The sequence below is a fragment of the Coregonus lavaretus genome (genome assembly GCF_964263955.1).
Source record: "Coregonus lavaretus genome assembly, contig: HAP1_SCAFFOLD_161, whole genome shotgun sequence".
NCBI classification, from domain to species: domain Eukaryota; kingdom Metazoa; phylum Chordata; class Actinopteri; order Salmoniformes; family Salmonidae; genus Coregonus; species Coregonus lavaretus.
The window spans coordinates 261581-274363 of NW_028161655.1; the positions used below are offsets into that span (position 1 = coordinate 261581).

General features: G+C 44.2%; 1 protein-coding gene across 1 annotated transcript in view; it reads left to right on the forward strand.

Annotated features, from left to right (window-relative positions):
- Window positions 1–12783, forward strand: part of LOC311120284 (transient receptor potential cation channel subfamily M member 7-like) — a 71657-nt gene that overhangs the window by 24870 nt on the left and 34004 nt on the right. Inside the window, exons 8-18 of the mRNA XM_084194913.1 lie at window positions 1344–1518; window positions 1637–1760; window positions 2330–2402; window positions 8264–8364; window positions 8798–8932; window positions 9144–9197; window positions 9333–9473; window positions 9685–9819; window positions 10861–11138; window positions 11511–11739; window positions 11969–12124. Coding sequence (XP_084051039.1) covers window positions 1344–1518; window positions 1637–1760; window positions 2330–2402; window positions 8264–8364; window positions 8798–8932; window positions 9144–9197; window positions 9333–9473; window positions 9685–9819; window positions 10861–11138; window positions 11511–11739; window positions 11969–12124 — 1601 coding nt within the window. The remainder of the gene's footprint in view (window positions 1–1343; window positions 1519–1636; window positions 1761–2329; window positions 2403–8263; window positions 8365–8797; window positions 8933–9143; window positions 9198–9332; window positions 9474–9684; window positions 9820–10860; window positions 11139–11510; window positions 11740–11968; window positions 12125–12783) is intronic.

Consider the following 12783-nt stretch of genomic DNA (forward strand, 5'->3'; position numbering starts at 1 on the left):
CCGCTGTGTAAACACATTGATTCTCACTGAAAATAGGCTCATAACCGCTGTGTAAACACATTGATTCTCACTGAAAATAGGCTCATAACCGCTGTGTAAACACATTGATTCTCACTGAAAATAGGCTCATAACTCCTGATGAACTTGTGTATCTCTCATGCAGATCTTAAATAGACAAAATGATGAGTCTTAAGCCTTGGTCGGGAATCAGGTCTAGGCTAATAAAGCCAATGCAAACGGTAGGACACGGATGGGCAGTCATAAAATTGCATTGCGGCCCGTCACTGTAGGCTACACTATTCTAGTTTTTCTCGCCTAGGGTGGAAGAACGGCCAGGACTAGGCCTGCATGAATTCGCCTGGCTCAGAGAAGCTGTCTGTTTCGTCCGAACACGTTCATTCTCATTTTGCACGCTGAAGGTTGCATTCCAACATTGTTGCAGAGATCGGAGAGGCAGACTGCAAGGTTTAGACAAACCCCCACTGTTACAAACCAAATGCTAGGCTAGAAACATGGGGGAAATAATGTCTAGATGCTTTGTCCAGTAGAGATAACGTTTTGGAATTGCCTGGCTGGGCTGTGGGACAGTGAATGCACGGTGATAATTCAAATAGCACTGTTAACAGGCATTACCCGTGGATTATTGTAAATAACTAACGACTATCAACCAATTAGCATCCAGGATCTAAACGTAACGTTTTATTATTATTATTTTCGCCACAGGCATCTTCTGTGGCTGTGTGTTGAGAGTACTTTGACACCTGAAGGCAATGTCTAAGAATTACGATCCGGTCCAAAATGATTGGCACCCTTGATAAAGATGAGCAAAAAATGTATATCAGTAAGTGTCTCCTACCGTAGTTGCTGTATCTCCCCTGGCCTGTTCTGTCTCTGTGTGGTGGTTCTAAGTGCCAGTGTGTGACAGAAGTAGTTTACCAGAGACCGGCTATTATCACAGTAACCTTAGATACCCTATTATTATAATATCCTAGGCAGACACCCATACAGTATGTACACCCAGTGTAGAAAGCCTCTGTTATTATGGTGTGGCAGTCCGATGACCTGCTGAAACACCCTCTTATAATGGTGGTTTAAGACCTGTGACATGTCTCTCTCAATTAACCATTTACTGCTTTCCTGTTGTCATCACAAACAGAGACCGATAGAATACAGGATCTACAGTAGATGAACATACAATGTTGATATTTGAGACGTTTCCAATGTTCTTCTACAGCATATTTAGTGATCTTCTGACTCTCTCTCTCTCTCTGTCTCTGTCTCTCTCTGTCTCGATCTCTCTGTATCTCTCTGTCTCTCTCAATCTCTCCCTCCCTCCCTCCCAGGAATTGGTCAGGGTGTTCCTGTGGTAGCGTTGATATTTGAAGGGGGTCCCAACGTAATTCTGACGGTGTTGGAGTACCTTCAGGAGACTCCCCCTGTCCCTGTGGTGGTCTGTGAGGGGACTGGCCGCGCTGCTGACATACTGGCCTACGTCCACAAACAGACTGAGGAAGGGGGGTGAGACACACACATTCCTCCAACCCATTGACCCACATATAATGGGCTTCCACAAGGTTCTGTGCTAGGACCGTTACTTAGAGGATGGATGGTAACATAACTTCCTTTAACCCTTCAGGGGTCTACCTGATGGTGTGGATACGGAAATCATCGCTACGATCAAAAAGACGTTCAACTTCAGCCACAGCGATGCGATCCACCTCTTCCAGACCCTTGTGGAATGTATGAAGAGCAAAGAACTGGTAAACACACAGTTAACTCACAGTTAATACATGGAACTCTATTCCACATCAGGTAACTGATGCAAGCAGTAGAATCAGATTAAAAAAACTAATAAAAATACACCTTATGGAACAGCGGAGACTGTGAAGAGACACACGCACAGACACATGATAAGACCCACTCTACACACACGTACACATGGATGTTGTATTGTAAATATGTGATAGTGGAGTAGTGGCCTGAGGGAGCACACTAAATGTATTGGGTGAAGTGTTATGAAATGTAATGTAATATTTCAAATGGCATATAACTGTCTTAATGTTGCTGGACCCCAGGAAGAGTAGCTGCTGCCTTGGCAACGGCTAATGGGGATCCTTAATAAATACAAATACTTAATTAATTTTAAGAGAATGCTGAATCCTACAATGCATACTGTGTCCTCTGTTCATAGTCTGATCATGATCAATATAAAGATACGGATTAAAAGAATAACGCTTATCATTTTTCCTAAATACCAGAATGTAATGCATTACTTACGATGAATGACTGCCTGTTTTCTCTCTCTTTCTGTCTTCCCTCTGAATGACAGATCACTGTGTTTCATATTGGCTCTGAGGACCACCAGGATATCGATGTGGCCATACTGAGGGCATTACTGAAAGGTGTGTGTGCGAAGCGTGTGTGTGTTTGAAGCGTGTGTGTAATGGGTAACTCCATCGCAGTGTCCTGCTGTTTGACTGACAGAAGATCTGTGCCCATGACTCCTCTCTGACCTCTGACCTCCTAGAGAAAGGGAGAAGGCAAATGAAAAGACCATAATAATAACAAAAAGAGAAGGGCGAGACAGTGGGTTGTGTAGCAAAAGTTTTCATTTGTATGTTTTCATTTTGAAACTGATACTATAGAGATGTTTTGAGAAGTCATCACTCTCTTCCCTCCCTGTCTAAATCTCTCTCTCGTCATGCTCTCTCTCTCTCTCTCTCTCTCTCTCGTCCCCTTTCTCGTCCTTCTCTCTCTCTCTCTCTGGTCCTGCGCTCTCTCTCGCTCTCTCTCTTGATCTCTTTTGGGGTTTCCCTGTGGGTCTCGGAGGGGCTTATTGCTAGGTACTCTGAGGCCCCATTCTCACAACACATAAAGCTTTCCTCTTCTCACTTTTCTCCGTTCTATTCTATCCATTCTGGCTCTAAGACAGAGGGCAAGAGAGAGCTCTGAAAGGATAGGTACTCACCTGTTTTGCTAAAACATGAATGAGTCTGTCCTGGTGTAGTCAGTAGTTGTGTGTGCATGTTTGCCTATCTGTTAGTGGTCTTCCATCTAGATAGAACTGCCAAAGGGGGTGGAGTTGCAATCTACTGTAGAGATAGCCTGCACAGCTCTATCATACTATCCAGGTCTGTGTCCAAACAGTTTGAGCTTCTACTTCTAAAAATCCACCTTTCCAGAAATAAGTCTCTCACTGTTGCCGCTTGCTACAGACCCCCCTCAGCCCCCAGCTGTGCCCTGGACACCATATGTGAATTGATTGCCCCCCATCTATCCTCAGAGTTCGTATTGCTTGGTGACCTAAACTGGGATATGCTTAACACCCCGGCCGTCCTACAAACTAAACTAGATGCCCTCAATCTCATACAAATGATCAAGGAACCTACCAGGTACAATCCTAAATCCGTTAACATGGGCACCCTCATAGATATCATCCTGACTAATTTACCCTCTAAAACCAGGATCTCAGCGATCACTGCCTTATTGCCTGCGTCCGTAACGGGTCCGCGGTCAAACGACCACCCCTCATCACTGTCAAACGCTCCCTAAAACACTTAAACGAGCAGGCCTTTCTAATTGACCTGGCCCGGGTATCCTGGATGGATATTGACCTCATTCCGTCAGTAGAGGATGCCTGGTTGTTCTTTCAAAGTGCTTTCCTCTCCATCTTAAATAAGCATGCCCCATTCAAAAAATTCAGAACTAAGAACAGATATAGCCCCTGGTTCACCCCAGACTTGACTGCCCTTGACCAGCACAAAAACATCCTGTGGTGTACTGCATTAGCATTGAACAGCCCCCGCGATATGCAACTTTTCAGGGAAGTCAGGAACCAATATACACAATCAGTTAGGAAAGCAAAGGCTAGCTTTTTCAAACAGAAATTTGCATCCTGTAGCACTAACTCCAAAACGTTTTGGGACACTGTAAAGTCCATGGAGAATAAGAGCACCTCCTCCCAGCTGCCCACTGCACTGAGGCTAGGAAACACTGTCCTCTGTAGCTCGATTGGTAGAGCATGGCGCTTGTAATGCCAGGGTAGTGGGTTCGATCCCCGGGACCACCCATACGTAAAAATGTATGCACACATGACTGTAAGTCGCTTTGGATAAAAGCGTCTGCTAAATAGCATATTATATTATACTACCAATAAATATACGATAATCGAAAATTTCAACAAGCATTTTGCTACGGCTGGCTGCTTTCCACCTGGCTACTCCTACCCCGATCACCAGCTCTGCACCCTCCACTGCAACTTGCCCATGCCCCCCCTGCTTCTCCTTCACCCAAGTTAACAAACAGATCACCGACCATTTCGAATCCCACCGTACCTTCTCCGCCATGCAATCTGGTTTCTGAGCTGGTCTTGGGTGCACCTCAGCCACGCTCAAGGTCCTAAACGATATTATAACCGCGATCGATAAAAGACAGTACTGTGCAGCCCTCTTCATTGACCTTGCCAAGGCTTTCGACTCCGTCAATCACCGCATTCTTATTGGTAGACTAAATAGCCTTGGTTTCTCAAATGACTGCCTCACCTGGTTCACCAACTACTTCTCAGATAGAGTTCAATGTGTCAAATCGGAGTGCCTGTTGTCTGGACCTCTGGCAGTCTCTATGGGGGTGCCACAGGGTTCAATTCTCGGGCCGACTCTATTCTCTTTGTATATCAATGATGTCGCTCTTGCTGCTGGTGACTCTCAGATCCACCTCTACGCACACGACACCATTTTGTATACATCTGGCCCTTCATTGGACACTGTGTTAACAAACCTCCAAACGAGCTTCAATGCCATACAGCACTCCTTCTGTAGCCTCCAACTTCTCTTAAATGCTAGTAAAACTAAATGCATGCTCTTCAATCGAACGCTGCTTGCACCCGCCCGCCCGACTAGAATCACTACTCTCGGCGGGTCTGACTTAGAATATGTGGACAACTACAAATACCTTGGTGTCTGGTTAGACCGTAAACTCTCCTTCCAGACTCACATTGAGCATCTCCAATCCAAAGTTAAATCTAGAATCGGCATCCTATTTCGCAACAAAGCCTCCTTCACTAATGCTGCCAAACATGCCCTGATTATCCTACCGATCCTTGACTTCGGCGATGTCATTTAAAAAATACCCTCCAACACTCTACTCAGCAAATTGGATGTAGTCTATCACAGTGCCATCCGCTTTGTCACCAAAGCCCCATATACTACCCACCATTGTGACCTGTACGCTCTCGTTGGCTGGCCCTCACTACATATTCGTCGCCAAACCCACTGGCTCCAGGTCATCTATAAATCACTGCTAGGCAAATCCCCGCCTTATCTTAGCTCATTGGTCACCATAGCAACACCCACCTGTAGTCTGCGCACCAGCAGGTATATCTCACTGGTCATCCCCAAAGCCAACACCTCCTTTGGCCGCCATTCCTTCCAGTTCTCTGCTGCCAATGACTGGAACTGCAAAAATCTCTGAAGCTGGAGACTCTTATCTCCCTCACTAACTTTAAGCATCAGTTGTCAGAGCAGCTTACCGATCACTGCACCTGTTCACAGCCCATCTGTAATTAGCCCACCCAACCACCTCATCCCCATATTGTTATTTATTTTGCTCATTTGGACCCCAGTATCTCTATTTGCACACCATCTTCTGCACATCTATCATTCCAGTGTTAATACTAAATTGTAATTATTTTGCACTATAGCCTATTTATTGCCTTACCTCCATAACTTGCTACATTTGCACACACTGTATATAGACTTTCTATTGTGTTATTGACTGTACGTTGTGTTTACCCCATATGTAACTCTGTGGTGTTGTTTTTATCGCACTGCTTTGCTTTATCTTGGACAGGTCGCAGTTGTAAATGAGAACTTGTTCTCAACTGGCTTACCTGGTTAAATAAAGGTGAAATAAATAAATAAAAAATGAAATAAGTAGATCAGACAAAGGTAGGAATGTGTTCCTGGTCCGCCCTGCCCAGCGTTTCTACCAGCTATGTAGATCGTCTTTGATCCCGTAGTATAGGTCCCCAGTAGCTCAGTTGGTAGAGCATGGCGCTTGCAACGCCAGCGTTGTGGGTTCGTTTCCCACGTGGGGCCAGTATGAAAATGTATGCACTAACTAACTGTAAGTCACTCTGGATAAGAGCGTCTGCTAAATGACTAAAATGTAGAGGAACCAGTCCAGTCAGTCTAGAGTTCAGGACATTCTGACTGAACATAATAGATCCCTAGCCAGCAGGAAAATACAAGCCTGTCAAACCAGTATTAGTCCTGGTCAACCAGTAACACATCCTCAATAGGAGGCCTCCAATAGCTCATTAGACCCTAAATGATACATACACAAGCATATAGAAATACCTTTAAAATAGCTGTCCAGTGTTTCCAGATTTCTATGAAATATGACCTATAATGAATTACAACATGAGTGAAATAGTTTTACTTCCAAAAATGGTAATTAAGTATGTATGTTAAAAAGCAGCTTGTCTGTGTTTGAATGGTGTGGGCTTACTGCAACAACAGAATGGTGTGGGCTTACTGCAACAACAGAATGGTGTGGGCTTACTGCAACAACAGAATGGTGTGGGCTTACTGCAACAACAGAATGGTGTGGGCTTACTGCAACAACAGAATGGTGTGGGCTTACTGCAACAACAGAATGGTGTGGGCTTACTGCAACAACAGAATGGTGTGGGCTTACTGCAACAACAGAATGGTGTGGGTGTAAATGGCTGATCAGCCAATCAGCCACCTCGTGATAATGAGAAGTCTCCTCTATGAGGAAATATGAGACGTCTCCTCTATGAGGAAATATGAGACGTCTCCTCTGAGGAAATGGCAAGCATTTTTGAAACGGTCTGTTTGAGATACAACTTTGAGGTGGGGTTTTTGAAGTGTTTTTTTCCTGTAATTTATGCTTTGGCCACAAATATGAGTATAGGACAAGTCAACAACATTGTTTGGGTTTGCGTTAACAGATTATGAGCCATTAAAAGTGAGATTTTCACTGGACAGTTACTTTAAGATTTCCTCCATAAACATATCAGATGAACCGTAAGGTTACAGAGACATGTTTGTAAATATGGAAATGTACCTCCTCCCACATCAGGACTTACATCCTGAAAATACAACTTGAACTTTAAATCCTGTAGGAAATTCTCTCTCCATGGTAGTTGTATTTGACTGTGTATTAGTATGCACTATATATATTTTTTTTTAATAAGGTACACTAAACAGGTACACATAGACAGAGAATCAAGTGACAAGGCCAAACAAGTTCCCTTCCCATCCACAGGACTTCCCCAACCCAAAGTTAGATTAGTGGTTCACAATAGCAGTCTTTTTACAGAGTCATACATTTGATGAAAGAGCAAATATGTTTATTTTTCTCGCCCCATGCATGAGTCCTACATATATTTCCATGTTTTTAATGTCCATGAATGATAGCAGCCACTGCTGTCTGCTTAAAGAATGAGGAGCCTGCCAACGTGATACTATCATTCTTTGGTCTGCTGTCAAGCCAGCCAAATAGGTCTAAAGTAGTGTCTTCATTTAACAATAAAATAGATGGGGAACATGGTACATTTCTACCCATTATGTCAGAAAGACAGGATGAAACACAACTTGAGAAATGTAAAGCGCCTGGGCACTCCCAAATCATATGAAAGAATGTATCAGGAGCCCACTGAGGGCACAGAGAGCAACTTGGGGATTGTCTAGCTTTCATGCAGTAGAATCCTAACTTCAAATTGGTGTGTAACTCTGACTTCATGCATGGATTTATATGGACGATTAGTGTTGGATGTTAGGATATGGTCCTGTGTAAACCGGAGTGATTAGTATGGTATTGAATCTGTATTATTCTGTATGGTTGTTTCTGTAGTCCGTCCTCCCCCTAGCCCTGTTATCTTAATCCTGCTGCTAAGTCAACAGGAAACACTGCATTAATGGTAATGTTTGTGTTTTGCGTGTGTGTTGTTTGTATGCTGTGCATGTGTGTGTGCTTACGCTGCTGCTACTCTGTTTATTATATATCCTGATTGCCTAGTCACTTTTACCCTTACCCACATGTACATACTGTATTACATCAATTACCTCAACTACCTCGTACCCAGCACATTGACTCGGTACTGGTACTCCTTCTATATAGCCTCATTATTGTTTTTATTGTGTTACTATTTCCTTTTTTATTTAGCAAATATTTGTCTTACTTTTTAACTTTGCATTGTTGTGACCAATAACATTTGATTCGTGTTCTACTCCTCCAGGCACCAATGAGTCTGCGTTTGACCAGCTGGTTCTGACTCTGGCCTGGGACCGGGTGGACATCGCCAAGAACCATGTGTTCGTCTATGGACAACAGCTACTGGTACGTCTGTCTGTGTGGCTGGCTGGCTGGCTCTCTCTGTCTGTGTGGCTGGCTAGCTGGCTGGCTGGCTGGCTGGCTGTCTCTCTCGTGTCTCTGTCTCTGGCTGGCTGGCTGGCTAGTTGTCTGTCTGTCAAGACTGCATCTATTATGAATGTGCTGTTCACCAGTATCAGCCTAAATGAAAACCTTTAATTTAAACCCCAAATATCTCCTAAGCTAGCCACTCCAGAGTCAGTGGTCCTATATGACCCAAGGGACAGGCTACAGGAAGGCTGCAAGTAGACTGTTTATTTGGACTAATCTGAACTGGTCTGGTATATTTATTCAGGATATACAAACGTCCAGTCACTTGTTAGTGCAGTCAATGTTGGATCCTTGTTGAGGTGTGTGTGTGTGTGTGTGTGTGTGTGTGTGTGTGTGTGTGCGGGCGCAGGTGGGTTCGTTGGAGCAGGCCATGCTGGATGCCTTAGTGATGGACCGTGTGGAGTTTGTAAAGCTCCTGATTGAGAATGGAGTCAGCATGCACAGGTTCCTTACCATCACACGACTGGAGGAGCTATACAACACGGTAACACACATACACAGCTCACCAATTTCACACACATACACATAATGATGCTCCACAGGGCTCTATGCTGGTACCATTACTGTTCTCATCACACGTGCAACCTCTCGAATCTAACGTTTGATTTGTATTCTGTCAAAATCATTTCTAAATGGTCTGTTTGTCCATGGTCCTGCTGGGCATCGTGTTTTTATCTGTGTCTTTTCTGTTCCAGAAACAGTCCCCTACCAATCCAACGCTCTTCAACCTTGTAAGGGATGTCAAACAGGTACACCTTTGACTTCCTGTCAACCATTGATTGTCAATAAAGTTTTTATTAAATTGAACAATAGTAATTGATGATGATGGTGTTGTTGATTAGATTAGTATGGCTCACTATGACTCTTATTATGATTCTTTCCAGGGTAATCTCCCCCCTAACTACAAGATGACGTTAATTGACATTGGCCTGGTGATAGAGTTCCTGATGGGCGGGACTTACAGGTGCAACTACACCAGGAAACGCTTCAGGATCATCTACAACAATCTCCACGGCAACAGCAGGGTAAGGGTTAACGGTTAGTGTTAAGGGTTGAAGATTACAGGTTAAAAGGTGAGGTCGCTTCAGGGTCAAGGGATAAACTAATTTTTCACACAGGTTATTTTGATCTTCCGGTTTCACTGATTGATTCACTTAGAGTAATGGTGAAGGTAAACTTTTCTCTATCTCTTTCTCTCGGTCTCGCTCCCTCCCTCACTCCCTCCTCTCTCTCCAGAGGTCAGGTCGCCACTCTGCGGGGCCTGGGTCCCACCTGAGGAAGAGCCAAGAGTCGTTCAGTATCCAGGCCGACAAGAAGGAAAAGACCAGGCACAACCACTTCATCAAGACTGCACAGCCATACAAACCCAAGGTACACACACACACACAACACGGAGAGTCGTTTGAGAACACACTGGCTACGCCGATGACTTTGAGCTGTACCGTGCTATAAGGCTAGCAAGCATTAAAAATTACACCTCAATGGAAGAGAAGGTGAAGTAACTGAAGGAATGGGTGGCAGGTATCAACATGCTTCTTAATGTAAAAAAAATAGTATTTTTAACTAAGAATTTGCTATTCCAAAAATCCTCCCCAACCAGCTCCACTAATCCTGGGTTGACAGGCTGTTCCAGTTGTAACAAGCACAAAATACCATGGCTTCCACTTGGACAACTAACTCAGTGGGGAGTAGGGACCAACACATTGACCAATGAAAAACGCTTCAAAGCGTCTCTATTTCATGACTGTGACTTGTGTGATGGCAAGGAACGGCCTGTCCACTGATGACCTTGTGGAGATCTACACCACTGTAATCCGACCATGCCTGGAGTATGCCAGTGTGTTGCTGGTGGGCTGCACAAAGAAGCAGCAAGATGCACTGGACAGGTTACAGAAAAGGGCAAGCAAGATAATAACAAAAAACCGAGACATCCCACTGACCCTTCCACCACTACAGTCATGGAGAGAGCAAGCAGCAGTAAGATTGGTCGTTGACATGCACCAACCTGACCACCGTCTACAGGATCTCCTACCACAGAGAATGGGAGATTACTGGCAGAGTACTCCGCAACCAGAACCAACTGTCCAGCATCAACGCAAGGACAAATAGGCTGAACATTTCTAATCAGACTTTTTAATAACAAAATGTGACTTTTTAAACTGTAATTTCTTGTAAGATAGGACCTTTTTAATTTAATGTAGTATTTTGTGTTTTTGAAGTATTGTCTAAATGTAACTGTGCATTCTGCATTACTCTTGTTGACTGCGAGCATGAATTAAATCAATCAATCAAATCAATACAAATCCAAGGTACACACATACACACGATCAGTCATACAAACCCACGCCACAGAACTGAGCCATCAGATTACATTAAACTCCCCCTCTCGACACCCACCCCTCTCCCTCTTAGTTGGAGTCGGCGACAGACCAGTCCAAGAAAAAAGCCAAGGAGGAGATAGTTGACATCGACGACCCGGAGACGCGCAGGTTCCCGTACCCGTTCAACGAACTGCTGATGTGGGCCGTCCTGATGAATAGGCAGAAGATGTCTCTGTTCTTCTGGAAGCATGGGGAGGAAAGCATGGCCAAGGCCCTGGTGGCCTGTAAACTCTGTCGCTCCATGGGCTATGAGGCCAAGAAGAGTGACGTGGTCGACGACACCTCTGAGGAACTCAAGGACTACTCAAAGTATGTATGACACATTACACACCAAATAACTATGACACTTCAATCCTCACTAATTCTCAGAGTATAATATGTGACAGATGACATACTAATACTTTGAGTACTCCAAGTATGACGCATTACTACTAGTAGTCACTAAAACGTAGTCACTAATACTCAAGGCTACTTGAAGTATGAGTATTACTGAGTATTAGTATGTAATGTGTCAGACTATTATTGTGAGTGAGGTGCTGACAATGAGGTGCTGTGTTGCAGTGACTGATGATGATGTTTATGATGGTGTTTTTAATGAGTTTGATACCCTGTTATGCGTGTCATGTTTGCAGTGATGATGATGATGATGTCTGGAGTAATGTAGATATTATTATTTTATAGTGAATTTGGCACTCTAGCAGTGGACCTCCTGGAACAGTCGTTCAGACAGGATGAAACCATGGCGATGAAGCTGCTGACCTACGAACTGAAGAACTGGAGTAACAGCACCTGTCTGAAGCTGGCAGTGTCGTCACGGTTACGACCCTTCGTGGCTCACACCTGTACCCAGCTGCTGCTGTCAGACATGTGGATGGGACAACTCAACATGAGGAAGAACTCCTGGTACAAGGTGACACTGCCCAGCAATGCAGTGTATACACACACACACACACACACACATAATGGTGTTCTACAGGGCTCTGTGCTTAGACGGTTATTATAGATGTATTATGTTTTTTTCTCATTTTTTTCTCATTCTCATTTTCCTGGTCCCTCCTGAGTAAACATAAATAAAAATATATAATAAATACATATAAAAACGAAATATAATCTGAATATAATAATCTATATATTTCTAGGTGATCCTCAGTATCCTGGTGCCTCCTGCCATCCTCCTGTTGGAGTTCAAGACAAAGGCAGAGATGTCCCACATCCCTCAGAGTCAGGACGCCCATCAAATGACCATGGAGGATAGCGAACACAACTTCCATAACACCACCGACAACATACAGATGGTCAGAATCAATATGACAGAGTTCATCACATCTGTTATCTTAGTTTATGTTGTATTTTCTTATCTTACTGTGTCTGTTCTGGCATGTACACTGGTGCTACTGGTATTCTGATGGTCCTGGTATTTAACTATGAGGGGTAGCTATGATGGTCCTGGGGCTTAGCTATGAGGGGTAGCTATGATGGTCCTGGGGATTTAGCTGTGAGGGGTAGCTATGATGGTCCTGGGGATTTAGCTCTGAGGGGTAGCTATGATGGTCCTGGGGATTTAGCTGTGAGGGGTAGCTATGATGGTCCTGGGGATTTAGCTGTGAGGGGTAGCTATGATGGTCCTGGGGTTTAGCTATGAGGGGTAGCTATGATGGTCCTGGGGATTTAGCTGTGAGGGGTAGCTATGATGGTCCTGGGGATTTAGCTGTGAGGGGTAGCTATGATGGTCCTGGGATTTAGCTCTGAGGGGTAGCTATGATGGTCCTGGGGATTTAGCTCGGAGGGGTAGCTATGATGGTCCTGGGGATTTAGCTGTGAGGGGTAGCTATGATGGTCCTGGAATTTAGCTATGAGGGGTAGTTATATGAGAGAGAGGGTTGGACTGCAGTTCTCGCTTAATTGATGGTTTCTTAATTTCTGGTGCTGTAGTCTTTTCAGTCTACATGTATAT